Raw genomic sequence first — 14,940 nt, forward strand, 5'->3', positions numbered from 1 at the left:
GTAAAGCAAGCCAACTTTTGACAGTACATTATTTGTTGAAACAACCACAAAGTACGGATGTGAATATGTTCATTTATGCAACAAGGTACAGTAATTAAGCGCTATCATCTATTTTTTTGTCACACATACATCTGTTGGTCTTTCTGTATAGTAAACAATAAAGCAACATATTTTTGTACTTCTTGTTTGATTGGCAAGCAAGTTATTATTTTGATTTTCCACAGGCCACTGACTGGAATAACAGACAGACTGCTTCACTTAAGATGTCATTTGAAATATTACTAAATAAAGCAGCATGTAAATGGCACCACAATGATAATAAGTATGATGACTTCATCAAGCAGTGGTGAACCAGCTGCCTGGCTCAATAAAGCCTGTTGTTCCATACTGTGAATTATTTTTAATGTAAAATTACAAATGAACAAAAAATAGCTTTTTCTTTTTCTCTATGTTTGTGTTTTTGTATGTTGCAAGAGTTTGTGTTTGTATCTTGGCAGTTGCTCAGATTTTCACCCTTTTTAGTCCATAAACTGCACCGAAGAGTTTTGCACATGAGCCAAATAACCTGGGCCTGACCCAAATGTCTGCGCACAACCGCTCACACAATGTCCCTTCAGGGCAAATATCTCAACTGGCTGTGTTATTAAAGATACCGGCTTAAATATGATTTACACATTCTTCTGATAAACATATAGCAATGCATTCTTGTTCATTTCATAATTCCCAATAAAATCATATTTACTGATGTTAAAGTTAAAATGACTGATTTATTTGTTTTCACATTATGTAACTTATATAAGTTTACTGTATTATATGGACTTACATACTTTCCATGAAAAATGGAAAAAGACGTTTGTTTTGCACATTAAACCCAGTTTATTTTATATTTTACATAATGTCCTCTTGGAAGTTTCCAAAAGTGGACTGCCCAGCTCCCCCTTAAACATACAGAAAAATTAATGGGCCATTAAAAAGGATGACTCATAAATCTTAGAGTCCAATTTAAAGACCTTGTTCTTGGAAATACAAAATGCAGACATAATATTTAGATTTGACATTTGATATTTTAGACTCTCTTTTCTGAGCCAATGTCGAACTTACAAGCCTTACAAGTACATTAGAAAGGACTCCAAACAATAATCTCTCCAGATGCCCTTTTCAAATTGGCATATTTATATCAAAGAATGCACTTTATTGGAAGATGTTAAAGATGAAAAATAAACAGGAGAACACCTGTTGTTGAATACATCATTCCAAATGATACAAGCAGAGAAACCATTTACATGAAACCCTTAAACAATTTACAGCCAGAGAAATTAAAAGTATGTAACAGTTTAAGTCTGAAAACACATCATTATTTCTTTTTAAAATTTTATCATGCTGAGATTTATAAATCTTCCCAAACAGCTAGTAAAATCTCCTTGCTTTAACCTTCACTTCTAGCAGAGGCATAGAGAAGTTTAGAATTGAAATGTTTTATTGGTCCCCTAATGGCTTGGATTTAAAAGATTTTATTGCTACCCTGACTTGATCCATGTCTTTAAAGTCATGCCAAAATGTTCATTTGAACACTGTTAACATGTGTTGAATTAAAAGACTCTTTTCAGACATTGCACACTCATAATAGATATACATTCAAAGCACCACTGAATTGTTTATGAAATTAGTTTTCTTTTTGTCAGTTGTACTTCACTGACAAACACTGACATTTTAAGTGTATCCGCTGTGTTAAAACTCCAGTTTCAACCTCTGGGTTTGGTGTCTCTCTCTGCCTTTACAACGTTGATATTCTCATCTGTCCATGCTCAGTCCCTTCCCCTCCTCCTGTTGCCAGCTGGTAAAAAAAGGAAAAAGATATAACCATACATGTCAGTCAGTCAACTCACATGGAATACATTATTACGTCATTATATGTACTGCATTGAAGTTTGGCATCTAGGCTCTGATCTCATCACTCCCCACAAGGAAACACCAAGCTTAGCACAGCAGGGAGTGTGGAGTGATGATAATAACTTTCCCCTTGGGGAGCGTATAGACTCTGAGCCTACAGGTGGATGCTGGGGTGGAGGTGGGGCTCATGAAATGCTATACAGTATGAATAGCAGCTGCAGTGGCACCAAATGTCAGCATAGCTTTTATGTGTGGCAAGCATGGCAGCAAAAGAGTGAGCAGCGCACAGTCAGCTTAAAGGAATAGTTTGACATTTTGGGAAATGTGCTTATTTGCTTTCTTACAAGAGTTAGATGAGAAGATTGATACCATTCCCACATCTGTTCGGTAAATAAGCAACATTCAACAGCTTAACTTAGCACAAACACTGGAAACTGGGAAACAGCTAGCCAGGCTCTGTCCAAAGGTAACAAAATCCACCTACCAGCACCAATTAACACGTCATACCTTGTTTGTTTAATCTGTATAAAAAACTGAAGTGAAAAATAACCCATTGGTTTTATGGGGGGTGGTGTGCAGGATTATTTCTTGGCCAGACACAGACACTTCCTAAAACGTTTTACACTTTGTTTTTTGTGCGGATTAAACAAACAAGATATAATGTGTTAATTAGTGAGCTTTAGAGGTGTTGGTAGGCAGATTTTGCTACATTTGAGCCAGGCTAACTGTTTTGCCCTCTTTCCAGTCTTTGTGCTAAGCTAAGTTAATTGGCTGCTGGTTGTCACTTCATATTTACCGTACAAACATTCATATTCCTTTAAGTACACCCACCATGATTGAAGGGGTGCATTGGATATATGATGCAGGGAGAAGAGTGTGAAGAGTTGACGGCCTGAACTTGGTCACAGACTAAGCTGCATTTATTACAAATGCAGGATTTGTTTTAGACTGGCTGATTTTTTTTTACCTAAAACTCTTGGTTTGGTTCTTCTTGAGCTGCCTTCTATAAAGGCAAACAAACATATTAGTCACACATTATTTATGAATTATTCTTTCCCAGTCACTGAGATGTACAAACTGATAAAACTCACCTTGGATAATTTTGGTAAGTCTTTCAGAGCCAAAATTAGGGTTCCCTTCAATGTTGGCAATTTCTGAAAGGTCAGCTCCTGAAGGAAAAAGAAAACATCATTAAAGGGTAATTCCGGTATTTTTTAAACATGGGCCCTATTTTGGGGTCTAAATGACTAATAGGTACAAAAAGTTTTGAAATCGGTCCAGGAGATAGTCTCAGCTGGCAGCCGCGAAACAGGTAGCAAGTCAAAAGTACATCCACTAAAAGTGCTTGTTTTTGCCACTGACAGACTCAGATTGTTATTCTGTGTCTGACAGTATTATGGAAAGGATCCCTGCAGAGATACCTACCTTTTTGTTATTGCATGCATTGTACTGTACCATCAGAAACTTTGCCTTAAAGAATAATAATTTCATATTCAATTTCTTTTTAGCCTTAATTTACCAATTATAACATTCACATTGTATCTAAACATGTTTAAACAGCTTCATGTGATTTACATAATATTTGTTTTGAGTCTATTTACTCACCCATAAGCATCCATTATAGTATGTTTGTATATTAATTTTCAGTTTTTACGAGTGTGTTTAACTTATATAATTTTATATTTAAGTGGGAAATATTTCCCTACAATTCCAACCACAATTTACCACTGGGAGGCTAAGAAGTGTGTAATAAAACTTTGGACACATGATCATTATAGTTACACAAACTAGCACATTATGGTAAAATGCTTAAAATAACTAGAATTTTCCTTAAATTTCTGTGTTCAAATCTGAATTAGTTTCACTACCTTCCAGGTTGATGTTGGTGGTGCCAGTGTTGACTGAGTACTGAGGGCCTGTAGATGACAGCATTCATGAATTCTTAAGATGATAAATGATATAAAGCTAATGACATATGGATTCAAGTAAAAAATATTTACTTGAGACAACCCTGGTGACTTTGGTGATGGAGGGTTGACCTTCAATGACCCTCGTAACCTTGGTGATGGAGGGTTGACCTTCAATGACCCTGGTAACCTTTGTGATAGAGGGTTCCCCTTGGACAACCCTTGTCACTTTGGTTACATCAGGAACTACAATAGCAAAGAAGGCATGTTTCACTACATTCAAATAACAGGCAGCACAGCATTGCCCCTCGATACAGAGATTTTTCCATTTGTATACAGGTATCATAACAAATGGACCTTTCACTGGATCAGAGAGGTTGCTTTGACAAAAATGTGATTCATAATCAAAGGATTTCTGCCATCTAGTTTTTAAATATTATTTTTGCACAGTGTTTTAATTTCATAAATTGTGTGACTTATATATTCGTGTTTACCAATGTTTTAAATATGTATTCAATTTTTATCCGTTTTTATTGCTGACTGATACAAGAATTAGCCAGTAGCAGAAAATCGATTCTCTTTTCTTCTCTCTAATTAATGTTACTTAACAAAATGTGTCAGTGAGTGATCAGTACATGTTTCAGTTCAACAGCCAGTAGCCTCACTCCCATGCAACTGTTTCATTAACCAAATACATATCAGACCTTACTGATTAGGAATCACATGATGATGATACTCTGTAATCATCATTACTGTACCTTCCTGGACGACACGAGTGATGATCCTCTCTAATAACAACAGGAGATATGAAGCCATTAATGGCAGTGACGAATGCCTTTAAGGAGATACTGCATTGCAAAAAAAGTTAATAAAAATACAAGTAAACATAATAATATTGCTACTTACTCATAAATGTAAGGGGAATTTCCTGATATCTGAATCCTGAAATATACTGTAAAGAAAGGGTAAAACTCTGTTATAGCAGATACACATTAACAAAATGGTGTACAGCATGACCATAGTTAAAAGATGTTTGTGTATGCTTCATAACAAATCATGTAATTAATTAACCAGTGGAAAATGTTCACGATTAAAAGCAAAATAAACCAACTTCTGTGCCCAGTCAGAACCAACACACATTCAAAACTTCTATCTTAATGCTCTGCACAGATGGTTTTCAAGCAGGTTCTTGTCTTGTGCTTTATGTTGAGTTACAGACATTTTTTATTTCATATTTTGGCAGCCATGGAAGGAATAAAAAAAAACACCTGCACAAAGAAAACTGCACCCTGCTCTTTGCAAAACCTTGCAGCTTTAATAACGAGAAGTACATTTTTGACATGACACCTTGATTTGCATGTAAGTGATGAGCCTCTTCAATAGTGTGAGGAGATCCTGGCTTCCAACAGGGATATCTGGAAGAAAGCACAGGGCGTTAACTGCAGTCGAGCCTTTACAGTTATAAATTGCAGAGTGTATCTCTTGACAGATTTACAAAAGGAAGGGGAATATCAACAAAGTTGACTGGGTGAAAATTGTACCTCCAGGATACAAGACTTGATTGACGAAGTGAATGACTCCATTTGTGGCCATGATATCAGATTCAGGGACTTGGACAGAATTCACTAGCATAGTCTTGTTTGCCTGAGGGAGACAGTTAAAACAATTACAGACAAGAAAACCACAAAATGAGGGGCTTGAATGAACCTGTATTTTAAAACATGAGGAATGAACTCTATTCTACAGAAATTAATGTTATCAACTTGCCAAGGTCACTGAGTTTCAACATTGAGGATGAGATTTTATCAGATAATAAAGACTGACACTACCATAATTTTACTGAATAATTAAAATCTATTTTTGTATACCTTTATTCTTAAAGATAACAAAATGTATGGAGCTTGAATTGATCCAGGTATAAAGTTTATTGACTTAAGATTGCTGCACTAAATGCTTACAAACATAATTTTGAGGTTGCTGCCCTGGAGAGACTTGAGAAGGTTTGTCACCCCAGCCTCCAAACCACCACCAATGAAGATACCATTATTGATGTGATACAGAAGGATGGTTCTGAGAGCATTTATGTCACCTGAAATAAAGAACCCAAAACACATAAACTATCATTCATTTTGTGGGATTTTCAACTAGCAACACAAGTGCTTGAAACACATTAAAAAATAAAGGGAGTCTGGGAGACCTACTCTTCAACAAGACGAAATCACTGTCGCTCAAACCAGAGAAAGCTTTATCGCTTGGGGCGAACAGAGTAAAGTCCCCCTCTTGTTTCAGCAGGTCAGTCAAGTCAGCAGCTTCCATCAGAGACAAAAAGATCCTGCAGCACAGAGAAGAAAACAGTGGCTGTTACAGAAATCACTGAGGGCTGACATATTGCAACAACAGCACTTTCTTATTCTCACATGTGCCATGTGGATTTAATGGAAATATACAGAAAGATGTGGTTTGAGTATTATGGAACATTTTAATACCACAGTTCATTTTCACTAACATTGCTCTGTACTCACTTGAACCCTTCATTTTCTGTTAGAATCTCAAACATAGTTTTTTCTGCCGGTTTTAACAGAGTCCTCATGAGATGAAGGGCCCCATTGCTTCCTTCTTTACTGCCTCTTATCAGACAGGAATTCTCAATGCACACAGCCTGCAGAAATAATCCACAAATTAAATGATAAGGGATGAAAAATCAAATGATAGGGGTAATGCATATAGTGTGTATTTTGTGGCACCCAGCCACAATTTTTGGGCACAGCTTCAGAGAATAGGACGCACTGTGCGATAGATGAAGACCCTCAGAAGTTTTCCTCCAATGGTCTCCAGCCGCTGGCCATTGTATAACTGTCCCAGGACAATCTTACTCTTCAAGATGTGGTTCTCCAGGATAATCTTGAGCAAGCTCTGATCCATTGACATCACTTCATCTGTGGAGGAAAGAAATGGTTTTATATTTCCCATAAAAAATTAAACTTACCAGCAACATTGCACAATTACATCTAATGTATTGGCTTTAGCAACAAAAATAGCATTTATATTCTTATTTTTATTATTTTGGCCACAATGTCCCAAGAGCAGCAGCCACAACACTAACTGTGAGCAGACACATCTGCTGTCAGTGACTTGATTTACTACACAGTTCTGTAGGTGGACCATGCACAGTAACCTACAAATCATGTCTTATGATTTGTAGGTTACTTCACAGAATTTACGGTTTAAATGTCAGGTTCCTGTTACATCCAGCTGTTGCCTTGTGCATTCCTTACATCCATTTAAAACCGTATGTTTATAAAGATAAAAGTATAAAATTAATTATATTAAAAGTTAATTACACATTCTTGTTACAGAAAAACAAGACATCTCTACTCCCTACTGATTAAGTCCAGGGATGTTCTCTGTGGGAGTGGTCTTACATGACATAAACGTTCTGCAGTGTCCCAATAAATCCATAATTTTCCTGAAGTTTTTCCTGAAGTTCCATATATGTACATCACTATTCACTATTCACTCGAGTCAGCACGTGAGGGGAAATAAAAAATATTCCCCTTTATTCCAGACTGTGACTGAGTGTGGAATGGCCAGTGTTTATGTTTAGCCAACTTCTGTGAGGAAACTAGAGGGACGTGCATGATGTAATGATCAGTATGTGACTCACCATTGAAAACAGTGTTGAGGGGAGCCAGCAAAGTATACTCAACCTCTGGTCTCATGGCAGCAGAAAGGCCCAACTCGGACACCATGTCACCAAAGGTTGACTGGGAACTTCCCACCAGTTCCATCACCTGCTTAGCTTAAAGGGCACAGGAAATCCCAACACCGTTGAAATATGAAAAATACCAATACCAAACACCGGGCACAATATATTTCTGTAGTCAACCAGGTACATTTAAACAAGACGAAAAGAGGAGATGGGAGTCTAACCTGAGTCTGGCATGAGCACTTGGTCAATAAGGTGGACAACACCATTGGTGGTGACAATGTCCTTCTTGAGCACCATCTTGATGCCATTGACTGTTAAACTTTCGCCATCACAGCCGATCTCAATGTTGTTGCCCTCCATTGTCTCATAAGAGCTGCCAGCCATGATGGCCTCAGAGCACTGAACTGAGTCCAGGAGGTGAAAATTAAGAAGAGCTGAAAAAGTGAGACAACGAATAAATGAATGTGTGATTTAGGTGTATAGTACATATAGTGCAGCGCAGGTCAGTTGGCTGCATGGGCTGTTTTATGTTCTTTCTCATGTTACACTGCAGCTGAGGATATAATGCCCTGGGAACCTGAAGACCCTTTGGATCCCTTGGGTCCTTGAATGAGAAGACTTGTGATTTCTTCACAGTTCTGTTTATCTATGTGTGAAATGGTCTGATCTCATGTCATAGGGCAAGCTGTGGTCTAATAAAAAGTTTTGGGTTGTTGCCAATTTAACCAGATTGTTCAATGAAGCAGCTGTTTCCTACTTCTCAGTGTTGACACAAAACAAGCTAATGTAACTTTTTTGTAGTTTTCTCTGTGATTTTCCAAGAGATCACGGTCACTGTGTATTTGAAGACTTTAAGTTGCTCTGATTGATGATTATAGTGATACAATTTTTGCACGTTTGAGAAAAATACAATATGCTACAGTACATTGACCCTGACCTACTCCCAACATATATAACTCTAAAGTGTCATATACAATGTGTTGCATTGTTTGACTTTCCACCCAAAATTTCATGCATGACTTGAAACTAGAGACTTATTTTTATTACTCTTCAACAAAACTTTGGTACATCGTGCCAAATGTGTATAAGTTCCAGATCCATTGTGGCTTCATCTGTTTTGAATTGGAAGAAGCTGAACATGTGAAAAAAATTTGTGGGTGACTTAGTCTAGCAGACATGCTGCCAAGGAACCACTGTTTTTCCTTTCCTGTACCTTCATCATTAAATATAAATATGTTCCTAGTTTGCTACAGTTAAAATAAATCCCCAGTCTCTGCTGCAATGTTTTAACTGGCCTTGAGTGATCTTTTGGGCATTAAGGAACAGCGACAAACCTCTGAGAATAAAAGTCTGGTTTACCTTCAAGGACCTTCTTGTCGCTCCTTAGTCTCTCCAACACTTCGCTGCCCAGGCTCTCAAAGGCTTTGTTGGTGGGGGCAAAGAGAGTGTAATGTCCTGGCTTACCCAGCTTCTCCAACAGTCCAGTGTTTTGAGCCATATCCTAGATGATAATTTCCCCAGCAGGATTATGTTTAGTGAACTTCAATAGACAATGGAATACAGTAGAAACATTTGTAGGAGGCAGACATAACAACCTAATCATCTGAAAAATTAATTTTAAAGTAATTACATCACAAATGTAAACTCTGCATGTGTTTTTCAATTCCATCTAAATCCCTGCATATGTAAGTTGTCAGCCTGTGGTCGTCCAATTTTGCTGTTTTTTGACTGATGCACCTGCAATATTTCATTAATTGCTCTGCATGCTTGTATTCTATCTTAATAACTTGTAACGTGTTCAGGAACTACAGGTGAAAACTTTGACTTTAGCTAACTCTGGTATATTTACTGTTATGGTTAGTAATGTTGCACTATCCCTGTTAAGTGAAAAAGTAAACGAAACAAATTATTTGTCTTCTTTGCCCTGTTAGTTGTATCACATTGCTGTGAAAACTCCCTTATCAAACTCCCACGCAACATGACCCACTTTTGCAGCAGTGTTTGCAATTACTTCAGAATCCTTGTCCTTGAGGTGTTTACATTATTTCATCTATCCCTATATGTGTGTACTCACACTCAGAGTTGTCAGGTCATCGTCAATCTCGATGACATCCAGGATTGTGTTTCCAACAGCGCTGATAACACGGTCAATGACATGCACAACTCCATTGGTGGCAATCTGGTTACCATGGATAATCCTGGCGCAGTTCACAGTCACCACCTGCACATAACATACACTTCAATGTTATACCACTGAAAAGTGTTTATAGTACAACTACAAGGGGACTGCTATGACAATACTGAATGATAATACTCACCCCATTGGAGTAATGGTTAATTTGGAGACCAAGGTCATTGTACATGGAGGTGACTTGCATCCCATTCCTTAAATCTTTGGTCAAGAGGCGTTTGAAGGTCATGTGATAATGCAGAGCGTTGAACAGTTCAATGTTCACATTGCTGACCAGTGCGCTCCTCACTGTCTGTTAGGTGAAAACTTAGATGTTAAAACATCACACATAGAGAGGTTCCACAGCTTTTTGTTTTGTTCTTGACTCACCTCATCCAAAAGCTCCCAGGCATCGTTACTGGGGGCAAAGAAGGTGAAGGATCCAGATCCCTCAATCTCAGGTCTTAGCTTAGAAATGTCAGCGTATCTTTGGGTTGAGGTGGCCTTCACCAGACCCAGGGTGCCATAGACATGGTCAATTGGGGCCACTAAGAAAGAAATTTTTAGATGTCAGCACTTCTTTCTAAGAATAGAAATAAGAAATCTTTGAAACATTTGGGGCTTGAAAAGAAAGACTCTACATGTGTCGACAATATGCTATGGCATTCTCTTCTAGTTTATTTGGTCTGATGGTCTACAGCTGGTCTACAGTTGGAGGATGTGGCTTCATATAACCTTTATACATTGACTACATTGTAACACTTAACACACTGTACCTGCAGGGCAACCACGCATGCCCTCCAGCTTCATGTACCCTGGACAGCACTCATAAAGCACAGTCCTGCAGGTAAAACACAGAGATCACAAATGTGGGTCTCACCTCAAATAAGTAGCACATCCTTTGAAATACTGATTGTAAGCATCTTTCAACATAGCTGTGTAGGAAATCTGTATTTTTTCTGGCTGCCATGTATTTAGCTGAATCATCATTCGGCTTTGGTCTTGTGTATTCAGTGTTTCCAGATGTTACTCATTATCTCCTTCATTACCCAAACAGGCCATGTGATCCAACAGCTTAGGCCATAACCTAATGGAAAGGGTGCCTCTGGGATTATACTACCATTACAGTAGTAGATTTATATTACCAAGACCTCCTCTTTGAAGCTAAACAATTAGTTTGGACTTGGCATTTGGTTAACCTCAGAAACATTAAGATTCTGGCCTTGAAAAACTGCATTGTAATTAGAGTTGAGTTTCAGGACATTCTGGCTGACACAAGGAACATTTAAAGGGTTTGATGGTCTGTATGGAAACTGTTGAGTTAATCTGAAAAACAACATTGTTTATTATGTCACCAGAATTTTTACTCCTTTTTTTTTTTACAGACTTTTATAATTTAGAGAAGGACCATTGAGATTGCTGTTTATATAAATTAGATACAAATGATAAATGTTTATTTGCTGTTGGACAAACATGTGAGAAGCAGTCCTTCCTGAAGCAGGCGTCAGCAGGTTTGAACATGTTGGAACTGTAGCATTGTTTCCAGCTCATGGAAGACCAGACATTTGGAGATGTACATTTCACCTCAAATAACTGGTACGCAACAATAAAATGACCCACATAAAGTACACCACAGATGTACCTATTAGGCGAAAACAATACCACATGTGTCCAGAGTTGGCTGGGGAGTTCATTACTGTAGACTGCCCAGTTTTTTTGCTAGAAAACTCTAACAGGGAAGCTGCTTTTTCACCATTTTACAGCTCAACATGATTAAAGTAATAATGACAGATAGTAAAAATATTATCAAGTCCTAGTCTTTTACAAATTTATCACTTACAAATGTCACTATGTAACAAGTAGCATTATGTTTAGTTGTGTATGGGAGTGAACAGTGTATGGGAGCACTGGTTCTACACAACACAAAAGAAGGAGGAAGATGGCTGCACTTTATTTGAGGAGTGTGCCAAAGTTAAGCAGTTCCTCTTCATCAGTTTCCATGTGAAATCTGCACACCAGGAAAGCTCCATGTGTGTGCCATTTGTAGTTCAAAACTGATAATAGTGACTATGTTGGCATGGTTAGGGACGAACAAATACGTACTTGTATTGAATTATCTGATGAATAAAAGATGCTACACATGCAGTAATTGTAAATACTGGTACTTGGGCAAAAAACTCCAGCAGTGAGACCACTTCATAAAAATTAATAAAAATATCCATTTGGAGTTATACAAGCATTTATGCACATGGATGGTTGTTTAGGACTGTAGGTGATGAACCAAACGCAAGATCAATCTTATGTGGATAGCTAGCGATCACAAGCAATTAATGACTAAACGTTGAGACTTTGGGTCAAAAGAGAAGACTTCAAGCAGACAGGGTACAGACTGAGGCTTCTGAGTCATGGCTAACTGCATCTCTTTAAAACCTGTATTTGAATCAAAGCTGAATGGAGTTGGAGGGAGTGGGATGAGATCACACAAGCCCCATAGGGGCAGACTCAGCAAAACCCTCGCTACATTGCACTCCCCACACAGAGGGATTATGTCTGGCCATGGAGTTGGAAACTTTTGACTTGTCAGCATCTCTATAAAATAACCTTTCCACTAAGATTCATGATAACTTTGTCAAACACAATATAAACTGTATGTGGATTTATTCCAATTCAACCCATCACTAATGGGCAGTTTGGTTGTACAAAGTTTTCTTGGAGACAGAGCTGCTGTGGAAGCAGAAATATTCTCATTTGTTGAATTATACCTCAGCGGGTGAAGACACATACTTTGACTGGCTAAATAAAGTTAGACTGAGCACCAATTAAGTACAACACTTGTTTACATTTGTTATCTGATGTGTACGTATATATATGCTTGCAAGATTATACTGTACACCTCTTTTTTGTATCATCCTTGTGCATGTGGCACATTAAATTGTACCTATTCTGTGTAAGTTAATTGCCCTTTAACATGTTTGTCCATCCCCTGAATCCAAACCAGTTATATAAACATTTGATAAAACAACAAAAACAGATCAATTTATCTTTAATTAACCAACTAATGTACGCAAACTCCATTGCAGCTCTGCTTTGAAGAGATATTTGTGTAACTCAAACTGGAATCAACAGTACTAGTTATAAGTTGTGCTTTCAGGAGACCTTGCATACTATAATAGGTGTAAATCAGCAAATCAGTTTACTGTGTGAATTCAACTTTGGCCCAGCTATCTTTTGATTGATTTCATAGTCCGACGCACATTGAAAATAGATAAAATTCTTTGGCTGCCCCCAACATTATCATTTGCCAGGTTCAGTGAGCAGTGTGTATTCATCATGAAGAACTAAGCCTATTTAGAGAGCTGAGCACGACTTAGGCATAATGTAAGCATAGAGGGTAAGCTGAATATGTGTCTGTGTTCATGTTTAAACACAAAAGTGCTGAGTGGGCTGGAACAATAAGAGAAAAAGATGCTGTCTAGAATGATTGAGCTGAACGTTTTTCCATTCATGAATACAGTCAACATTTTGCAGCCACATCATATTCTGGAATCAGTGGTTCACCACTGTGGCATCCAATGACAACTAGGCTTCCAAAGTTATGAAAACCCTACATTTCAAATTTACAGGATTGAGTAGGACAGTCTTCAATACAAAGGGTTTAGGGCTGCAACATTAAATGTGTTTTTCATTTTAAGCGGTAGTTTAATTCAAAGTAAGATGACAGATGTCTTTCTCTATGGAAACATTCGAGTTTCCACAAACCCCTTAAAGAAGACGCAGTAAAAGAAGAAGAAGCAGACACTGAAGAGAAATGCTACAGGTTAAACTTTTTAGTCGTTGAATTTGCTCATAATTTTCATATTTAATCAGGAGGAAAAACTTGTCCTGTCGGAAATATGAAACAACACTTACGCTTTCTTTCCACAGATGGCCCCTCTGTACCAATTACGACAAGTGCTAAAGTACTTCTTCTTGGTCCCCATGACTTGCTGGAGTGCGCAGACATTGGGTCTGATGAGAATTGAGGGTAAAAAGGGGATGAAGCATTAATCACCTGGTAAAATACCTGAGTGAGATTCTATGGAAACTCTAAAATAATTCATATTTAAATCATTATGTGACAAACAGCCTCTGCTGAGTAAGACAAGACTGTCAAAGTGTGAATAAATATTTGGCAACAACCCCTATTGCTATGGAAACCAGACAGTCAAATATGAATAATGACATCCACGCCTGCTGAATATGAAATAGGTTTGATGGATTTGAGTTATGATTCAACAACCATAACCTTGCTGGTTTACACCTTTTCTAAGTTAAATGTAATATTATTCAATAACATTTCAATACATATGCCATAAAATGAACAATTAATATTCGTGAAACAATTGTGACTGCATTACAATATAGCAGATTTCATAAAAAAATAGAAAGGACAGAAATGTGCAGAAATTATAAGAACTACTGATACTTGTTATGTTCAAGGCTCAACAGTATTGCATGCAAAATGAAATATCATGACATCACAGGGTGTGAAATATAATCACACAATCATCCAAAATCATCATCCAAAATAATCAGAATGAAAAATATTGACAAGCTTACCCTTCTTTTCTTGCCCTGATGCGACTGTGAGAGACTATTTTGTCATAAGCTGAAGAGTCAGCCTTGTCAATTGAAGAGAGCACAAAGAGTGCAAAGGCAGCTACAAAAAGGAGCTTCATCCTTGATTCCTTAGCTAGCCCTTCCAGACCCAGAGTAACGGGAGAAGACTCAGAGTGGGAGTTTATGTACCACAAGTCTCACCCTCCACTCAAGGAGGATGGCAACATTTCATGCATGCATGGACCACCCAGAACCTCTAAAAACCCACATTTCTATACACAAATATGCTGACAGGGCTTTATAATTTTTTGTGTGATGAATTATGATGAATTATATTTAGTGCATTCTTTTATATAATAAATCATTTATGGAGGGCCATTTTTAAAAAGTGGGACCACCACCACATTTAGAAAATGTTTTGTAATCTTTGCCATTCCTCTTTTATGCAGATTAAAGGTGCACATATTTTTGAAGCAAGTCTCACAAAATGATTTGATATGTAAAAACATTCTAGACTTGTTTATTTAACAAATTTTCTAGAAATTTAAAAAGTGACATTACAGATCAAGCACAAAGACAGTGTTACAGACAGTTGATTGAATTGCATTGAAAACAAGTAAAATTATGTGGACACATTAGCAAACTTTTTGTTTTAAAAATTCAAG

General features: G+C 37.5%; 1 protein-coding gene across 3 annotated transcripts; it reads right to left on the reverse strand.

Annotated features, from left to right (window-relative positions):
• Positions 1-852: 852 nt before the first annotated feature.
• postnb (periostin, osteoblast specific factor b) lies at positions 853-14,444 on the reverse strand. Of its 3 annotated transcripts, XM_044203019.1 has the most exons (22): positions 14,276-14,444; positions 13,586-13,684; positions 10,453-10,517; positions 10,067-10,224; positions 9,825-9,989; positions 9,581-9,727; positions 8,866-9,007; positions 7,728-7,940; positions 7,462-7,596; positions 6,585-6,733; positions 6,320-6,456; positions 5,999-6,129; positions 5,756-5,886; positions 5,339-5,441; positions 5,145-5,212; positions 4,704-4,749; positions 4,556-4,585; positions 3,891-4,043; positions 3,759-3,806; positions 2,982-3,059; positions 2,858-2,893; positions 853-1,834 (listed from the first exon to the last, which is right to left on the reverse strand). In XM_044203019.1, the coding sequence occupies exons 1-22, from the start codon at positions 14,392-14,394 to the stop codon at positions 1,806-1,808; spliced, it is 2,382 nt and encodes a 793-aa protein (XP_044058954.1). In that variant the 5' UTR covers positions 14,395-14,444; the 3' UTR covers positions 853-1,805. The 3 variants fall into 3 exon arrangements, with proteins under 3 accessions (XP_044058954.1, XP_044058955.1, XP_044058956.1); XM_044203020.1 differs by lacking the exon at positions 4,556-4,585; XM_044203021.1 differs by lacking the exon at positions 2,858-2,893.
• Between the last annotated feature and the right edge of the window lie 496 nt (positions 14,445-14,940).

This window comes from Siniperca chuatsi, linkage group LG7 (genome assembly GCF_020085105.1).
Source record: "Siniperca chuatsi isolate FFG_IHB_CAS linkage group LG7, ASM2008510v1, whole genome shotgun sequence".
Lineage (NCBI taxonomy): Eukaryota > Metazoa > Chordata > Actinopteri > Centrarchiformes > Sinipercidae > Siniperca > Siniperca chuatsi.